Source organism: Cavia porcellus, unplaced genomic scaffold, assembly GCF_034190915.1.
Source record: "Cavia porcellus strain 051 isolate PalLab524CR breed Dunkin Hartley unplaced genomic scaffold, mCavPor4.1 scaffold_26, whole genome shotgun sequence".
In the NCBI taxonomy this organism is placed as follows: domain Eukaryota; kingdom Metazoa; phylum Chordata; class Mammalia; order Rodentia; family Caviidae; genus Cavia; species Cavia porcellus.
In genome coordinates, this window is record NW_026947509.1 from 32,938,655 (window position 1) to 32,959,514 (window position 20,860).

General features: G+C 37.2%; 1 protein-coding gene across 2 annotated transcripts in view; it reads right to left on the reverse strand.

The window, feature by feature from the left end:
• Positions 1–20,860, reverse strand: part of LOC100731122 (UDP-glucuronosyltransferase 1-6) — a 206,490-nt gene that overhangs the window by 144,692 nt on the left and 40,938 nt on the right. The window contains exon 1 of one of the 2 annotated variants that reach the window (XM_063237069.1): positions 10–903. The exons of the other annotated variant lie outside the window; for it this stretch is intronic. Within the exon in view, the coding sequence (XP_063093139.1) occupies positions 10–861 (852 nt within the window). The 5' untranslated portion in view covers positions 862–903. Of the gene's footprint in view, positions 1–9; positions 904–20,860 lie in introns of those variants that run through there. 2 annotated transcript variants of the gene reach the window in all.

The window sequence follows — 20,860 nt, forward strand, 5'->3', positions numbered from 1 at the left end:
AGAACGTACCTTGGGTAAGGGCTTTCTTCCTTCTTGACAGTTGATTCCACCAACGAAGACCATGTTGGGCATCACAGGTCTGGGAAAGTCGAAGACAAAGTCCGTGCGTAACAGCCACACTGATGGTTGGCTGAACAGATCATATATGGTAACAGGTCTTTGGAGAATTTCAGCAGCAATTTCTAAGGCATTTTTATAGAAATAATTGCAAACTAAATGCTCCTCCAGGTGGGTAAAAATATTCTGCACTCTCTCTTTGAAAGTCATGACATCTGAGAGCACCGAGAAAAGTCTGGGGACATAAGAAGGAGCAGAGGGGCACTGAGCACCTTCTTCAAAAAGATGACAAAATATTACCCTGGCGAAGACCACAGATGGCAGCGAAAAATATTTGGCAACAGTTAAGCCACACACATCAAAAGGATCTGTTAACACTGCATCAAAAGAAGTCTTTTTTAAATATTCCACTATTTTGTTTGCACTAAACAAACTCCTACAACGTGAAAAAGTGATGTCAAAAAAGCGTTTGGATGAACCTGTTGCAAAAGAGTAAATACTTCCCTCAGAAATTTTCCATTGAGTGTCAGCAAAAAACTGAAATGAACGATCCAACTCCTCCTGAGTAAAAGAAGTTGGATAACTCTTTACCGTGCAGTTCAGTGACTGTCCAAGTTGCCAACTGGCCTCCGGCATGACTGCAACCACCTCATGTCCTCTCTGGATGAGTTTCTCCACCACAGAGCGCAGGGTGAACCAGTGGCTCCCGTCCATGGGCACCACCAGCAGCCTGCCCGCCCAGGCAAAGCCTGATGTCAGCAGCAGACACAGGCACAGAGGAAGAGGGTCCAAAGAACGAGCCATGAGGACTGCAGCCCAGAGCCACCCAGCTGCTCAGACACAGTCTGTGTGATGCAATGAGTGGAATAATACAGGAACAAAATCTGCTACAGAATGGGCGGAGATTCACATGTCAATAAAGGAAGCAACACTCACTAAAAATGTTTATTTAGAGCAGTAATGATCACTGAGTTTCATTTGTTGGAATTCCTATCGGCAGACTTTCCACACAAGGATCATTTGTGATCTTTGTTTGAGAAAGAATTATAACCTGGCCTGTAATAATGTGACATTAAAAATAGAGCTTTCATAATGCACTTGTACTTTGAGATTTCAGAAAAATTGAAAAGTACATTGGAGTTTCTGTTTCTAGAGTTTGTGAAACAGTACTCTTTTCCCAGAACAAAATTGGCAACCCAGCTCCCAAGAAATCTCTGCAAGGCCCTTAGCCCTGTCTCTTCACGGGCTGTCTTGATCATCCTGAGCACCTCTGCATGGGTAGGCACTATTGTTAGGATGAGTCTGTTCACCATCTCAGGTTCCTGCTTTCAATTCCCAACCCTTGGAGGCCTCTGAAATGCTGAAGCATGATCAGTACCACACAAGCCGCAGCCAATTATGTGGTCACAGACCTTGATGAAATCTGAGTTTGAAAGGGAGAAAGCCAACTTCATCTCCCCAATTTTGCACAGCTCCTCAGTAGAGGCTTTTCTTGGGCCCATGATCTCGAGAAGAAAACTGAGGCCTTCACACAGCTGTTCTAGCATGTCCAAGATGCTTCCAGGATGCCCACTCCTGTATCACCTCACAGGGAACAAAGGAGTGAGAATTGCACAAGTAGAAGACAAAGAGTCAAAAGAAAGAAAGAAAGAAAGAAAGAAAGAAAGAAAGAAAGAAAGCAGGCAGTTGTATAGTGACCAGCATGGAGACCTGGGCAAAGGCTCACGTATGCTGTCATGTGTGGGGTCTGCCCAGAGATACCTGCCAAACTCATAAACCACTGCATCCTAAGTTGGCTGTGAAAGAAAGCACAGGAGTGAGACTTATCTAGTTTGTTCCTCCGCTGCTATTTGCCCCTTCTAGGATCACTGCCCACACAATGTTCCTGCCCAGGGGAGCATACTTTCATTCTCAGATTTCAGAGAATCCAAGAATTATTTCCACACACCTTTGCCAACTGTTGATGCCAAAGAGCAGATATGCCCAGCTAAGTTTCACACTTGGTAATCAGCCTCACCAGGAGCCATTGTTATACTCAGGTAGCACTGCCACCTGCTGGATGATTGCATAGATGTTTCCCTAGACAGTGGAGCTCTGATATCTACCACACCTGAGGTTAAAGAAAAGTGAGTAGCCCACTCACCAGAAGAACTCACAAGAGGCCCTACCTGGGGTCTGATGAGCCTGCCCTTCCTGAATCACAGTGCAAGGATCCAGCAGGACCTCCCTGCAGCCATCATTAGTGGTAACTGCCATGATGCCCCTTAGGAATCTTGGCCTGTGTTCTCTATACAGATCCCCAGAAAACTGCAGTAAAATAAATCCATTAGGGAAGACTCCACTGCTATATGTCAGACCCTGTGACACTTGGGCCAGGAAGGTGGCTGACAACTTTGATCTTAACTTGAGTAAAGAAGATCCAAGGATTATGAAGAATAAGAGAATCATGACCACTTTGAAAGAAAATAATAGACATCTGATAATTGATAGCATGGAAATGAACATCTATAATATTAGGGAAAAGGAATTCAGGTTAATGCTTAGAAAAAACATCAGTGAATTACAGAGACACAAAAAATAAATTTCAAATAAACTTGACAATGTATATATGAAAATGAGAAAGTTGCTTAAAGAAATAATAAAAAAGAGAACCGGAGAGAACTCAGGAGAATAATAGGATTCCAAGACAATCACTCCATAAAACCATCAAACCATAAAGGAAGGCATACATAAAGAAAAAAAGTGTCTGTTAAATAGACAGAACAAAACTAACAAAAAAGGAAGCCATGCATCCTTACCAACTAATGATTACTTTAAAATTAAATGCATTAAATTCTCCAATAAAAATTCATTTTTAGAAGACTTAATGCATTTTTTAGAAGACTTAATGATTTTCTTTTACAAAAAAAAAAACACCATTCAAGAGCACATGGAGAGCAAAAGTGAGAGGACTGAAAAATACAATACTAACTGAACAAATGCTGTGTGTCTATCAGATGAACCAATTTTCAGCCAATTACTATACGAGAGACAGAGAAGGACACTCTATAATGACAGAGGGGTTGATTCATTATGAATACTTACAAATGAAAACATGTATGCAATCAACACAGACCATGTAAATATAAAAAGCCAGCATTAAAGGATTAGAAGGGAGATTTAAATTACAATAACAATAATAATTTCATTTCCCCCTTTTCTTGTTTTGTCTTTTTTTAAAATTTAATTTAAAGAAAGACTAAACAAAACAGAACATGGGTAGAAATAATATATAATTTCAAAGAAAAAATAAACAGTAAGAAATCACTAGATGATGATTACAGATTGTCATCTCACAAACAGTTATTCAAGATACTGAAGTGGAGCTTATAAAGTGGAGATTCAAACAGTGAGATTGTAACCAGTTCTGTTCAACTATCCAACAAAAACTTAGAAATCTGTTATCAATCCTATACACTTAAACATACATGCAGTTATCCATGTCTTCCATTATGTTGAGATTGAATAAACCCAAGCAGGCTAATACCACTCTGTACAAAGAATAATACTATTGCTGGGTTTCACATTATGACACTCCAGGATCAGCACCGGGTACTTTAGTGTCTCTTTTTCTTCAAAGTATCTGCTCATTTCATCATGTGTCATAAGATCAGTTCTCATAAACTGTTTATAGATTCTACATATACATGAGTCTTAATATGTATTTCTATCCTTTCTATATTAGATGGAGAAACAAAACAAAGCAAGACAAAACAAAACATATTCCTATAAACACATGAAACGAAATAAACATATAAGACCACTGTACAAAGAGTTCTACCATGGTTCCTGTGTTGTCTCTTGTTATGTCCAATAGAACTGGCTATATCATCAGATAGAGTATAATTGAATATATCAGTATGTAACAGTATTAATAAAAACACAACTTTGTATATAGTATAGAACTTCAAAAACCAGCAGTTATCAAACAAGAATGTATATCGTAGAATCTTGTCATCTTCAGTGTAGTCGCCTATACTCTCAGACTTGATACTATCAATCATATCAGTTTTGAATAAAATCTTCTATGCATCATTTCTGTTATGCTCTTTTTTGCCACAGTTGTCTGCTTATCTTCTTCATTCTGTTTTCAGCTCCATTCATTGAGGCCTCTCTGCCACTGTTCCTGGAATCCTAGTACTTTTCTCTCCCTCTAGAATGCCTTGCAGTATTCTCTGTAGAGTTGGATTGGTGATTGTGAATTTCCCAAGTTCCTCTTTGTCTTGGAAGCATCTTTTTTCTCCATTAATTTCTAGAGACAGTTTAGCAGGGATATCAATCTGGGATGGAGGTTATTTTCTTTCAGGCCTTGGAATATTTATCTCCAGGCTCTTCTTGACTTGATGTTTGTGCTGAGAAGTCTGCTATTATTCTGATGGGCCTTTCTTTATAGGTGATCTGTTCTTGTCTCTAACAGCTTTTAATATTCTATTCTTATATTGAATTTCTGGGATCTTGATTATTATATGCCTGAGTGTAGCTCTGGCTGTAGGTGGCTGTAGGTAGCTGGTTCTGTATGCCTCCTATATCAGAATATCATTTCCTTTTCCTATGCTTGGTAAGTTTTCCTTAATTATTTCTGTGAATAACCTTTGTAGTTCCTTTGTTTGTACCCAGATTCTTCATTCACATTCTTTATTCTCAAGTTATAGATCCTCTTGTTGTCTTCTAGACTTTGCATTGTTACTGCTTGTTTCCTTGTTATTTTTAAAAAGTTTTCCCTTTCATACTCCCACATTGCAAAATTGTCCTCCAGTTTGGATAGTCTATCCTTAATTTCTTTCAAGCTGATTTGCCATCTTTCCATAGAGTTTTTAATTTCCTGCTAATCTCTTTGAATCTGCTTCATGTACTCTATATTTTTTTATATTCTTCATCAAGTGGTTCTCTCCTTTGTTTGAATTCCTCCTTTCTGTGACGGTGAGTGATGGGAGTGGAGCCATTCCATAGAAAGGGGGGCTCTGGCAGACAACATTCTGGGACTAGGCAGGACTGACAAATACAAGGTGCAGCAGTTACTTCAGTCAGTTGTTCCCTTCCCGAACGGGATTGATGGAGTGAGATAGCCCTGGATCACGTGACCTGGCTGAGACCCTGGCTGTTCCTCCCTTCCGTCTGTGTCTGTTCAAGGGGTGCTTAGCATCTCTTTTATTAATCTTCTTATATCTTGCTTTACTTGGCTAAATAATTCACTTTTGAACTCATCTATGAGGTCCCAAACATATCTCTTTATGTCCACTGGTGCTGTGTCTGATATTGCATGTTTGTTGTTCTCATCCTCCTTTGTATTTACCTGTCATGGGTCAATGTTCTCAAGGATGGGACCTGGGGATTTTTTGTTGTTGCTTCCTCTTTCCATCTTTTTTGCTTCTTCCAGGAGGCCCCAGTTTCTTTCTTTGTTGGTTACAATTCTTCTGAAGTGTGTTGACTAAATGACCCTTCCCAGTGAATTGCAGACAGGGACAGCATATGTTGGTCCCTCCCCTCCGGATCAGTCAAGCTTCTGTGACCTGCACTGCATTACTTTGCGCCGCCTCCCCTCTGACTGACTTTTTTTTTTTTTTTTTTTTTTTTTGGTCTTTTTCCTTTTTCCTTTTTATCGGTACCAGGGATCGAACTCACGACTGCCTGCTTGCAAGGCAGGCGCTTATGCCGCTGAGCTAAATCCCCAGCCCCTGCCTCCCCTCTGGGTCAGTCAAATTTCTGAGGTTTCACTGGGTTAGCATGTGCAACATCGCTGTAGGGACTTAATTTCAGATAACCTATTAAGTCTCAGCCAGGTCACTTGACCCAGACCTAGCTCACTCCACCAATCCTGTTCAGGAAGGGAACAAGTGACTGAAGTTACTGCTGCCCCTTGTACTTGCCAGTCCTGCCTAGTCCCAGAATGTTGTCTGCCAGAGGCCCCCTTTCTATAGAATGGCTTCACTCCCGTCACTCACCACAGGTCGATGTAGGCACCCTGCTAACTCAGCCTTCTGTTCAGCTCGCTGACTCCAGAACTCAATGTAACTCCACCTCCAGTGAGTCGAAGCGGCAAGACCTTGGAATGACTCAGCAAGTCACGGCAGGACCTTGGCAAGTTGAGCAAGTCACGGCACAACCTTGGCAATCACAGTGGGACCTCGGCAAGTCATGGCAGGACCTCAGATGGTCAGCAAGTCGCCCATTACAGCAACACTGAACCTTTAGCTGTTCCAATAATAGCACAGGCACTGTATGTTTGGTTGGTTCTTCTCACCTTGATATCTTCTTGGGACAAGAGAATTCATCTCCCTCTGTTTGAGGCTCCCCACTCTGTATTATGTTGAATTCTAAGTTGACTATCTCAGGGAGCCCCTATAGCCAGTTGTTATCTATCCGCCATCTTTGCTCCTCCCCCTTTACCCCTTTTCCAAAGACTACAAAAGCTAATATGGAAGACTTCGACCTAAACACACATTAGAACAAAGGGACATAACAGATGTGGGACATCACATTCAATAATAGAAGACTTCCTTCTATCAAGGGCTCACAGAACATTATGATTGTAATATATGATAGATCATGAGGTAAGGAAAAAAAGAGAGAAAATATAAGTAGATTCAAATTGAATCTAATATGTTTTCTGACCATAGTCCTCTAAAACTAGAAAGAAACACCAGATGAATTTCAGATAATTTACATACTCATAAATATTTTCAGACTAAAGGATGGGTCCAGGAAAAAACAAAAAAAAAACAATTAAGAAAGACCTTAAATCAAGTTAAATTGGAAACACAACAGACCACAAAAGATAGTATATAAAATTTAAAATGTCAGTTTCAGCTATAAATACCTATAAAAGAAGAAAAAATATCTTAAATTTAAAAATTAAAATATATCCCACACAACCAAAAGAAGAGTGAAGGCAGATATAGTGGCTTGTGCCTATAATCCCAGCACTCTGGAAGACTGAGGTGGAAAGATCACAGATTAGAGCCCAGCCTGAGTATCTTAATAAGATCCCTCTCAAAATAATAGAGTTGGTATTGTAGCTCGGTGCATAGGCCCAGGTTCACTTCTCAGAAATGCAAAAAAGATAAAAAGAAGAACAAATTAGTAAACTAATCTTAGAATTAGCAGAAATAAGAAAAAAAAGAGTAGAAAGAACTGAAATAAACACTAGGAAAACACTTTAAAAACATCAAAAGTAGGAATAGTTCTTTTCAAAAAAGATACAAAATTGAAAACCCCATGTCTAGATACTAGCAATTTGTCTTAGTTCACTGAAAAGAAAGATTGGTTTTTTTTTGTTGTTGTTGTTCATTCCTTTTTTGTAAGAATGTTTTTGGTTTAAGTCTTCCACAACATGTCACTACTTTGAAGATAACAATGTACAATGTAAAAACTTAAAAAAAAGAAAGAAAAGAAAAAGCACCTTAAATAAAAATTAAAATATGCCTGTCTTGGTTATTTTTCTCTCATTGCTAGGACAAAACATCTGACACCCAAAATTAAAGAAGGAAAGTTTTATTTAGCCACAATTTGTGGAGGTTTCCATCTGTAATCAGATGGCTTGAAGGCAGAGTGGCATAACACAGGGGAAACACTTCAAGGTGGCTGAAGACAGCAAAGGTAGCCAGAGAAGACGGGGAAGAGCAAGCCTCTTTTCCTTCCCTATGTTGTAAACAGGCCATCCTGTCCCCTCCAGGGTGGTTGTAGCACTCATAAAATCTCCTTGCCTTCTTGTTCAGGCTGAGGATGTTTACCAACTCAGAACCCTGGCTTCCTGTTGAGTTTCTTAGTTAAACTTCTAAATTTCTCAAGTTGACACAATGTATAAACCATAACAATGCCACATACTACTGAAAGAAGGAATCAACAGTCATGGTAGCTGGCACATAAATCCTAGTAGTCTGAAAGAGTGATGCAAGATATTATCAGGTTCAAGCACAGGCCCAACATTTAGCAATTTACCAAGACATTGTTTCAAAATAGTAATAATAATAAAGTAGGCTGGGGTGTTGCTCAGTGTGATGGTCCTGGGTTCAGTCTCAAGCACTGCCAACAAAATAGAAATTGAAACACGTTATCCTGGTGGGAGGCCTGGCATTTAACCACAGATAGCTCAATCTGAATCAGAATTTTTGGATTGGAGCCGTAACATTAAAGAAATGGAAGAAGCAAAGATCTTTGCTGCTAACTGGACACCCCCACTCCCCCCACCCCCCCACCCCCACTTAAAGATCCTGAGCTAAGACTGCCCAGAGTCACAGACTGGAACTGGTTCCTTCCAGCGGAACCCAGTCACCACTTCTACTGTAACTCACCAATCACTGCAGAACACTGGGAATCACTATGATTTTTCCCATTAAAATCATTTTCATGTTGTCCTGGAAGACAATGTGCCATCCTGACTAACACAGTTAATCTCCTTTCTGATTACTGTTCCTCTGGACGGACATAAAGATGCTTTCTCATGGCAGAGAATCATTAAAATCCCCAGTAAGGAGAGCAAGACATTGAGGGAGGGAGGGGAACCAGGAGGGTGAAGGACTACAGAGGAATTTAGATGCCTTGTGTAGGTACATGGACTGTGTCCCCGCTGTGAATGGGATCATTATGTACTACAAACTTGTAATAGTGAAAACACTAAGGCAAATAAAATAAAATCCCCTATTTAGGACCTACGACACCACAAACAAGCACACACCCTCAACATACAGGTACATAGCCACACACTCTCCAACATCACTCTCTCCTCATCAGATTGCAAGCGATTCAAAAACTGTAAGGGTCACAAAAAGATAGTGTTGTCATTGGAAACAAAGATGGAGAAATGTACACGCTCCAGAACTCTTTTGATGAAAATTTATGTTTGTGCTAAGTTTTTAGTCAAAGAGCATTTTCCAAGATTTGAATTCTTCTTCAAAAAAGAATGGAGATCTATGAAGTGACTGATCAGGATCTCAGAAAACTCTCCAATTGAGAATTCCTGAACTATAAGAACTATGGACTTAAAAGATTAATGAAATTTGGAAAACAACACAGAGAAACAGGAACAAGTTAGGCAAAAGTACAAATAACAAAGAAGCACCAAAGAGGCCAGGCATGGTGGCACAAGTGTGCAATCCATGCAATAGAGAAGACTGCAGCAGGAGAATCACAAATTGAGGCCATCCTGAGCACGTGGTTGGTATCAAGATTAAAAATGATAACAAAGGCTGGGGAGACAGCTCAGTATAAAGGCCCTAGTTCAGCACCAAGTGCTACCAAAAAAGGAAAAACCAACAGGAAATAATTGTAGAAATTAATAATAAAATGACTCATCTGACAAATTAATACAAAATTGAGATAGTAGAATCAACTAAGAAGCATGACTCAGTGAAGTGGTAGACCCCTATACTTAGAATTATTTAGTCAGAGGAACAAAAAGAAAAATAACAAAAAGGAGGGGGAGGAAACTGTGTATATAATGACACCATCAAAAACCAAACTCTTGCATTGTAAGAGTTGCAGGCAAATAAAAGAGAACCAAAAGGGCATATTTAAAGGTTAGTGGCTGAAAATGTAGTAACTCATGAGCAGATAAATGCTAACACCCAAAAGCAATGCACACAGAAGTCTCCAGTGAATTCAACCCAAAAGAGTAGTCCAATAAATCATGTAGTTCTTAAGCTGTCAAAAAACAAAGATACAGCAAAATTTTTCCAGCATCGATAGACACATCACATACAAAACAGTTAATACATATGTCAGTGGATCTCCACAAGAAATTTTTCAGGCCAGGAATATTTTACCCAACAAAATTGTCTTCATAGATGAGAAGCAATCAAAATTTTCTCAGGCAGACAAAAACTTAGGGAGATCATCATCACTAGAAGAATATAATAATAATAGCAAATAATATTAAATGGCTATCTTAAAATTAGTCAATGAAAACCATCAAATACAAAGTGTTTTATGCCTGCCTTACAGTAAGCATAACACAAAACTTCTTCCTTGAAGTACAAAATAAAAATAAAGAGGACTCAAAGCATACCATTACAGAAACCCACCCAATCATAAAAGAAGACAGGAAAAAGGAAGAAAGAAGCAAAGCCTCTAAAATACAGCTACAAAACAACTAACAAAATGGCAATAGTAAGTAATTCTTTGCCTATCAAGATTACTTGAAATGTAAATGATTTAAATTCTCCAATAAAAAGACACAGTAATGTAATGGATTTTTAAAAACACATTCAACCACTTGATCTTTAACAAAGCGGCCAAAAACACATCCTGGAGAAAAGAGAATCTCTTTAATAAGTGGTTTTAGGAAAACTAGCCATCTACATACAGATGGTTAAAGTTAGACTCACGTATTAAACTAAAACAGATCAAAAAAACTAAATCTGAAAACAGAAACACAACCTGCAGGATGACAAAGCAGGTAAAACTCTTGATGTAGGGGCCAGGGATTTAGCTCAGCAGCATAATCGCCTGCCTGACAAATGCACGGTCATGAGTTCAATCCCTAGTACAAAAAAAAGAACCTTAAACAAAAACTCTTGATGTCATAGGTGTAGGTAAGGACTTTTGAACAGAACCCTGATTGCACAGGAAACAGTACTGAGAAGCAACACATGAGATTGTATACAATTAAAAAGCTTCTGCACGACTGTGCCCCTTCCAAGGGGAGAACCACCAGTGTCTCCTGATGTCTGTACCATGTAGCAAGCAGATCACTTCCCTTGTAAGTGGCTGTGGTATACACAGACTACGGCCCCTCCAGAGGGAGAATCACCAGTGTCTTCTGAGATCCATACCATGTTGGAACTTGGGATGCTGGGAAACCAAGCAACCAGCCTGCCTCCCTGTTAAGCAATAGTGAACCTACTGGTGCACGGCCTAGAGTCAAACATCCCACTTCCCCTATCCTCCATCCCCTGTCCCCGCATTAGCAAATGGGAACCAGAAATCTGAGCATTTCTTAGGAGGTTGACCATAGCAAATAAGGGGGATTTCCTTCTACCATCTCTTTGAAGACAAATATTTCTATTACTGTTTTGCTTTATTCTGATTAAGGGTACTGCTCTATTCAATATTCTATTTTGATAAGTTCTATAATGTTCTGTATTTCATTTTATATATGTGACTGATATACATGATTGAAAGAACAACTATTGTAAAGATAACAAAATATACTGTGATACCTATTACTGTTATCCCAATAACCTACTAGGAAATTCTGTACCAATTTCACTACACAGCCTCAGTTGGCTTTATTCTGTCTTATTCTGTTGTATTTTACTACTTTCAAAAAAAATTTTTAAAAAGCTTCTGCACAGCAAAAGAAACAAGCAACAGAGTGAAAAGATAAACTAGGAACTGGGAGAAAAATACAGTCAGCTATTTCTCAGACAGAGGACAAATATCTAGAATATATAAAGAACTCAAAACAATCATATCCCCCAAAATAAAACTCAATCAGAAAATAGGGCAACAAAGTGAATATATACTTCATAAAAAGGAAGTACAAGTAGTCAATAAATTTGTGAAGAAATGCTCAACATGGCCTGCCCTCTTGTAAGAGCCCCCTGGGGCCAGCCGGGCAGAGAAGCAGTCAGCTGTTCCCTTGAGCTGAGAATCAAACATCTCCCCCACCCTACCCCATCAGCAGCTGGGGACAGAGTCCTGAGCATCTCTTGGGAGGTTGACCACATGCAATGTAGAAAATAAGGAGGATTCCTTCTAATGTTCTGTTTGAAGGCAAAGGTTATTTTCACTGTTATGTTTTGTAATGATTGTTATGCTCTATTCAATATTCTCCTTCAATTGGTTTTACAATGGTCTGAATTGGTTTGATTTCTCTATACCTAATTGACTGGACAACTATTGTGAAAATAATGAGATATACTGTAGTACCTACTACTACTATTCCAGTATCCTGCTGGTTCAGTACTGATGTCACTACATTGTCTCAATTGGCTTTGTTTTATCTTGTTCTGTTGTATTTTTACTACATTCTAAATAAAATTTTAAAAAAAGAAATGCTCAACATTGCCACCATTAAGAGAAAAGCAAATCAAAACAACACTGAAATTCTACCATAACCCACCAAGAAAGATCATAATCAAGAAATCAAATAATAACATGCTGTAGAGGACACAGGAGAAAAGAAATCCTTTACACAGGTTCTCTAACATTTGTTACTGATTTCTTGATTATGGCCATTCTTTCTGGAGTGAGATGAAATCTCAGTGCTGTTTGAATTTGCATTTCTCAGATGGCCAGTGATTTTTTTAAATATATTTATTGATTGTTTGTATTTCTCCACCTGGAAAGTATCTATTCTTTCAGATGCCCATTTTGGGATAAAGTTTTTAAATTAGGCAGGCTAATTCTTTTGAGTTCTATGTATATTTCTAGATGTTACTCCTTTATCAGAGACAAAGCTGATAAAGTATTTCCCTATTCTGTGGGTTGTATTTTCACCCTCTTGGTGGTTTCCTTTGCTATGCAGAAGCTTTGTGCTCGATGTTATCCCATTTGTTGATTTCTGGTATTATTTCTTGTACAACTGAGGTTCTGTTCAGAAATTCTTTACCTATGCCAATGTTTTCAAGAGTTTTACCTATATTGTCATTTAGCACATTAAGTATTTGTTTTAATACTTAGATCTTTGATCCATTTATAATGTAGTGTATGCTAATAGATATCAGTCTAAATTCAATCTTTGACATGTGAGTAGATAGTTTTCCTAGCACCATTTGTTAAAAAGAAGTGAAAAGCCTCTACAATGAAAACTATGGTATTATGAAAAAGAACAAAGAGGTTATCAGAAAATGGAAAGGCAAAGCCAAGTGTTGTGGCACATACCTGTAATGCCAGCACTCAGAAGGCTGAGGCAAAAGGATTATTGCAACTTTTGAGACCAGCCTGGGCTACAAAGTGAGCTCAAGGCCAGCCTGAACTGCACAACAAGACCCTGCCTTAAAGACAAAATAAAAGAAGAAGAAAAAGAGGAAGAGGAGGAGGAGAAGGATGAGGATAAGGAGGAAGAGGAGGAGGACGGGAAGGAAGAGGAGAAACAGTAGCAGTAGTAAATAGAATAGCAGAATCGATACAGTCAAAATGGCTAAATTTCAAAAATTGGTATATATATAATTCAATCCCAATCAAAATACCACTCATTCTTCACAAAACCAGAGAAAATAACTCTAAAATTTATATTGAACCAGAAGAGACCTAGAATAGCAAAAGAATTCTTGACAAAAACAGAAACACAGGAGGCATCACAATCCCAGACTTCAAATTATACCACAATGCTACAGTAACAAAAACAGCATTGGATCTGCAAAAAGAAAACAAATTTGTGGATCAAGACAACATGATAGAAGATGCAGAAACAACTCCAAGCGCACCTTATCTCTGACAGACTACAGCCTTGTCAATGGAAGATCTCAAAGAGCACAGCTGCCTGGCCAGGTTTACACACTGTAACCAGCCTCATCAGATGCCACTGCCATATTCACCCAGCAGCTCTACTTGGTGGATGGCTGTAGAATTGTTTCATGAGACAGTGGAACCCGAGCAGCTACCACATCTGACATTGAAGTACAGAGTGTGGACCAGCCACCAGAAGAGCTCACGACAGACCCTGCCTGCATGGGTGGTAATGGGTTGCCCTTCCTGAATCACAGTGTAGTGATCCGGCTGGATTTCACCATGGGCATAGCAAGTGGTAACTCCCATGAAGCCCCTGAGTAACCCCAGTCCATTTTCTCTGCAGTTTTGCAGCATATCTTAAGTAAAACAAATCCATCAGGTTGGGATTCAGTGCCATGCATCATACACTGTGCCTTGTGGCCTGGAAGATACCGAGATCTTTGATCTTAGCTTCAATACATTCAGGTGAAGGTGACATCCATATTCATCTGACTACTACATAAGTTCCTTTCTTTTAGCAAAATTGCAGTGATCCAGTCATCTTTCCACCACCAATAACTATAATTTAGTCCATGAGTTCTCATTAAAATTACATTCTGCATAATCCTGGATCTCTGTCTCTTCTTGGTTTCTTGGCACCTTTTGCCATACCTGTCAGTTCTTTTACATCAGATATTCCAAGAATACACAAAATAAACTAAATTATAAATCAGGATGATACCTGCAAAATAACCAGTACAGCCAGAAGAACAGCTTCCTAAAATACTACTAATGTCATACAGATTATGATCAATAAGGAAATTATCACAACTACAAAGGAAACTAATAAATTTCTGATAATTATATGATGGAAATAATCTAAAAATAACTGAAGAATAATTCAGAATAATGCTCAGAAAAAAACTCAGTGTATTTCCCTTTCAAATGTCCCCTGCTCATCTACAGCCATACCACCCTGAATGTATCAGTCTTGCCAAATATTCCCTACTTGTCCAGAGTGTCTCTCTCTCCCTCCCTCTCTCTCTCTGTCTCCCTCTTTCTCTCCCTACCCCTTTTCTCCACCTCCAAATAAATTGTCTTCTTTTAGTTTAAAAGATCAGTGAATTAAAAAGAAATATTCATAGAGAATTCAACTGAATTTCAAAAAACATATGATAAAAGGAAAAAGTTGCTCAAAGAAATAGAAAGAAAACTAGAGAAAATTCCTGAAGTTGAATGATGCTAGGACTAAAGTGAAAAAATTCAGTGACATCCTCAATAGTAGAAACATTAAAGACAAATAGTAATTAGAACTTTGAAGTGGACTCAAAAGAAAATATATTGAAGAATGGATAAAGTATATGGAATTGTGGAACGCTGTCAGGACACAGAATCTATTTCATTATAGAAGCTGCAGAAGGAAGAAATAGAGATGAGTAGCCAGAGAGAATAATTTTAAAATACTGCCGAAAAGTTCTCTAGTTGGGGAATGTGTGCCAAGAGCCTGATACCAAAAACAAGGAGATGTCTCAGAAAAAGCAAACCCCAAAGGAGTACATGAAATGGTGAACATACAGTCAAAAATTCAAACCAAGAACTAGTGGTAGAGTGTTTGACCAGCATACTTGAGGTCCTAGTTTGAACCCAAGCACACGCATACACACAAAAATATTAAAGCAGGAGAAGAAATTATGGGAGCAGAGATAATAAAAAGCATATAGCATACCAAGAAATGCCACTACAACATTCAACTGACACCTCAGCAAGAACTCGGCTTGTTGAAAGAAAGTAGGAAGATGAAGTCAAACTGCCTAATGCAAATTCTACCAACCAACAATGTCACAAAACTACCTTACAAAAGTCAGAATAAACAACTTTCCCAGACAAAAGTAGATTTAGGGAGCTTATCACCATTATACTTGCCTTTGTGCAACCTGTCAAGGGAGGTTTTTAAACTAAAATCAAAAATCACTGATTAACACTGTGATGTATCTGCAGGCACAAAACACAAAAGTGTAAGTAAAGCAGAGCCACTTGGCATTTCAAACAATCAAACAGGAAGAGAGTGGAGTGAAGGAGTACAGAAGCTAGAAATCAGGAAGATGGGGAGACCATGGCCATACGGCACAAAATCTCAGACACGTGAGACATGGTTTTTAAAATATCTATTGCACAGCTTGTCGAACTTAGTTAAAATTAAGAATTGTACATTTCAAAAACATTTAGACAGTAAACTTCAAATGTTCTTACACAAAAAAAGAGGTATTTGACATGATAGATAGATTTGCAGTTGGATTTAAGTATACTAACACTGAATTCATAAAGTATTAACATTACATTGTACCCATAAACTCATACACTGATAAAATGTCAACTTACAAACAAAGCAAAATAAAAGAAGAAAAGGTAAAGATATATATGAATATGAGTGGCCAATTTTTCCAAGAAACTTACTTCAGAGTAGAAATCAATGAAATAGAAAATACAAAAAAACCAAATAAAATCAATAGAATCTAAACCTGTTTTTTTAGTAGATCAGTCGCCTTGACAAAACTGCCCAACTGGATCAGAGAGAAAAAGAGAAAAGAAATAAAACATGAATATAAATTATAAGAGACAATAATACATTAAAGGTAACAAACCATGGATTTTGTCTTCTAAATTCTGTCTTCATGGATGTGCCTATTTGGGGTATTTTATATATATATAGTCAACAATATGTAGCCCTTTTGTGTTTGGGTAATTTTACTTCAGCTAATATTTTCAAGGCTCATCCACTTCATGGTATTTATTTTTGAACAATGACTGAATGTTATTCTTTTGTTTAAATGCACCAATTTTGTTTAACAATCCATCCATTGATGGTCATGTGACTGAAATTCACCAGTAGGCTGTTAGGAGTAGTGCACACATACAACTCTTTGTTTCAATACCTGGGTTCCGTCCTTGAGGTGCATAGTCAGGAGTGCATGAGAGGTATCTTTGGTAATCCTATATTTAACTCTTTGAGAATCCACCAAACTTTTCTGGAGAGCTGCACCATTTTACACCTCACCGGCCATTTGTGAGAATATTAATTTCTCTACAACCTCACCAACTTCTTTTCTCTCAGTATAATCATGCTAGCTGGTACAAAGTTATATCTAGAATTGCTTTTTGTGTTTTGATAATGATGTTGAGCACCTGTACATATGCTTGATTTTTTTATTTCTGTATCTTATTCAGAAAATGTCAATTCAAGGCTTGTGCCATTTTCAAGTGGTGACTTGAGTTCTTTATCTATTGGGATAATAAAACCATATAAGATATGACACTTATAAATATTTGCTCCCCTGAAACAGTTTGTTTTTCAATTGTCTTGACAGTCCCTTTAGATACAAAAACACTTTTTCATTTTGATGAGTTCCAATTTGTTCATTTATTTTTGTTCCTTTTAGTTGTCATATCTAAGAGACCACTGGTAGATACAGTGTCATGAAGACTTAACTTATTGTACACATAACATCATTGATTCATTTTAAGTTCACTTTTTGATATGGTGTGAGAAAAGTGTCCCACTTCATCTTTGGATATGGAAAATCCATTGTCCCTACACTATATTCTGAAGAGACTATTCTTGTTAGTTCAGGGGTCTGGACACACTCATCAAAAAGAGAAAAGAAAAAAAGACTTGACCACAGATGTATGCATTTATTTCTGGATCCTCAGTGCTATTCTATGTATCCATATGTAAAAGGCAATTTTGAGACAAGGACAGTTTTATGAATGTAAAATTATATGTTTAAGAAATATTCATTTTCTCAGGTGTCATAATGATATCGTGGTCATGTGAAAACTTTTAACTCTTTTTATAATAAGTAAATTATTTGGAGATGGAAAAAATCAAGAATTTGTATTAAAATATTATAGACAAAGTGTTTAAAAAACAAAAGGGATGAATGATTATGGACAACAAACTTGCAAATTATTTGAGCTCAAGGATAGATAAATGAATGTTCATAATATTATCTTTCTTTTCTGTGAGTTTGAAAACTTTGATAAACAACTAAAATAAATTACACTGGTGAATGATCTTGGGTTTATCCACTAATAATTGAATTTGAATATAGATTTTTGTAATGAAGCCAGAAAACAAGAGAGAAAGAAATGGTAGAAGCACAGATCCTTTATTAATCTGTAGCGCCTACATATTTCTATGGCCTGAATGACCCTAATTGTACACATCGATCTTGAATTCCTTCCAGCTAGACTAAGTAGCCAATTCTACTGAAACTCATAAAATACTTTATCTCCTCCATCAACTAAATTTGAATGCTCTCCTGAATGATTATTTGTCAGAAATTACTTCCATCATCAGATATAATTACCATAGAGAAACTCCGAAATATTTGGTTCTAGGAGGCCTCAGGAGTACACCTTATGTATGGCCTAAGACAATGCATACAAACACACATGCACACACGCACAAACACACAAGCACAATCATACACACTCAATCATCAACTTTTCCTTTCAGCAGAGATACAATCCACACTATGATTTTGGTTCCCCAAAAATACCAAACTAGATAGTTTTCAAGAGACTGGCTGCACATCTGAAACCAGAACAGAGAAATGAGCATGATTGATAGCACTTTTGGTAAAAATTTACTTTTCTACTTATGTTGTATCCAAGCTAGTCAGAGAGCCCGTTTTGAGATCTGAATTCCTTCAGAACTTTGCCTGCTTTGTACCTATATTTGTAAATACATGCACACATAAATAGAAAAAAATTTCAAATATATAAAATGATTAATATATATCAAACACTGTGAAAAACCGTGTATCTTACATTGTGCATATATATGTCACATATTTACATCATTAAATAAGTATACACTAAAATATACATATAACCAAGCATATGCACAACACTATTAGGCCCAACATGACTTATTTTTTTAGGTATCTATCTACAGGATGAATGATATAAAGTCATACAAAACTTGTAACTCTTACCCCCTCTGAGTGACCAAATGAGTCATGGCAAACTAGACAAGGGTCTGTCCTTGGGGAGACAGCAAAAGCACAATGACAGACCATGTATAGAGAAGCTTTCTGACCAGATTCAGCCTCTTCAAGGCCTGAACCTTGCATCTCCTTGCCTAGTCTTGCCAAGAACAAAAAGTCAGACACACCTAGGATTGCTGTGTCCCAACTTTGTAGAAATTAAACTCTTGCACTTTTCTACTAGTTGGCTAAAAATCTTTTTCACCAAAACCCTGTTAATATGTTACAGAGTATGACTCAGCTACAAGAGCTATTGAATGAAGATAAAATGATTGATACAAATGCATTCTCCATCCCTAATAAAACAAAGCACTGAGGTAAGGAATTAGATATTTAATCTAATTAAGCAACTGTATATTTACCAAGAGATTGCTCATGTATTTAAGATTTTTTTTCAATTACAAATGGTCTAATTCATGTGTAAACTTCCTAGACCTACTGTATTATTACACAATGTTTTGGAAATCTATGCTCCAACTAAACAAAGTAAATAATTTTATGGTTTGGATGACAAAATCCTAAAGGTCAACAGGGAAATACCTGCCCAAGTGAGTGCTACTGAAGATCATGCAACCTTTGAGAGGCAGAGCCTAGCAGTCCTTGGGTCACTGGGGAAATTATTTGCAGATGACATGGTATACATAATAAATCAGAAGCATTAAAATATGGTGAAATAATCAATTCTAAATTTCATGAAGGAGAACATATTATGAGACTCATTTACAAAGTTTAGAGGAATGAATAGTAAGCACAGGTTCTCCCCTACCCAATATTAAATTTCACTGCTTAAATCAAAATGTGGTAATGAAGCATGAGCAGATAAAGAAGTCTGTGAACAAAACAACTCAAAATCATGAAAAGAATATAGAAAAAGAAAATAAATTAAGGATGTATTTCTTTCCATGGGTAAGAATGAAATTATTAACAAAATGTACTGGCACAAATGACAGTTCTTTCAGAAAACAAAGGATATCCTTCCACTGACTGGATTAAAAGTTTCATTTAAAAAATATGAAATATATATATTAGAGGAATTAAGAACATTAAAAATATGAGCCAGGAGTGGTGGTACATGCCTGAATTGCAGGACTCTGGAGGCTGAGGCAGGAGGATCATTGTGAGTTTGAAACCACTGTGGGATATAAGTGAGTTCGAGGCCAGCATGAACTAGTGACAGCCTGTCTCAAAAACAAAAAATTAAGACATCATATGGGAATGAAAAAAACAAAACATGATATACTAGAGAACTTAGCACCATATCCTTCAAGTATCCCTTTTCTGTTCCCAAGACTACCACAAGTAAAAGGGACACTGTACAGCAACAGGAAGTACAAAGTCTGGACATGCTGAGTACTTCTAGGCCACTTCTCCTATCCAGCCTCTGCCCTTGGACTTCATCGTTTTCTGCTGATAATCCTGAGTTAACCCTATCTTTCCATGCTGACATTTTAACAACCTTTATTTCTCACAAGCCATCTTCTTCACTCTCTTTAGGACGTAATCTGCTGTCTCAGCACCCTGGCATGTGGATGAGAAAGGAAGAAAATGTATCTATACATGAGTCTGCAAGAACTAAGGAAATTAAAATCTCAATACTAATGAATGAAATTAGTGTATTTCATTATAAAAGAATGAAACTCCTCTATAACAATTGAAGAATAATCAAGGAAAAATTATTTTCAGAACACTGGAGAAAAAAACTTAATGTTTTTATTCCTTATATTTAAGAGGCTTATAGAAATAACTTCTGAAAAGATAAGGTATTGTCAAAAATATTAACAACTGTAAACATTTAATTCACAAAAGAAAAGGTGCAAAACACCAATACACCTGTGAAAATATGACTTGATAACCTAAACAGATGCTTTAATTTTCTCAGAAAACTAAAAGTTAGAACCAACTGTAGCCACAAAAGATACGGAAAAACTAAAACTCTCGTATGATTAACCTTAAAAGGATGTTATATAATATTTAAAATCAGACTCTCAAATTTATTAAAACATAATGTGTTCTCCTTTAAAATGTAACATCAAACTGGGGAACTCTATTTGTAGGACCCTAGACTTGAGATATATAACAAGACCACGGAAGTTTTCAAATGTAAATAAAATATTTAAGAATGATTCCAACAAGTTCTCAAAAGCAAAAAATAGAAAAATCTTACATAATTATCACTTTGGCTAGCAGAAAAAAAGTAGTGTACACAAAGTAAAATTTTAATGTAATTATTTTTAAAAAGGGGTCAAATCCCCTAAGTGCTGTGAGATTCACTGTGACCTGTAAATGAATGCATCATCAGTTATTGGCAAGTACAAAATGCAAGATAAAGAACGTGTACTAGATTT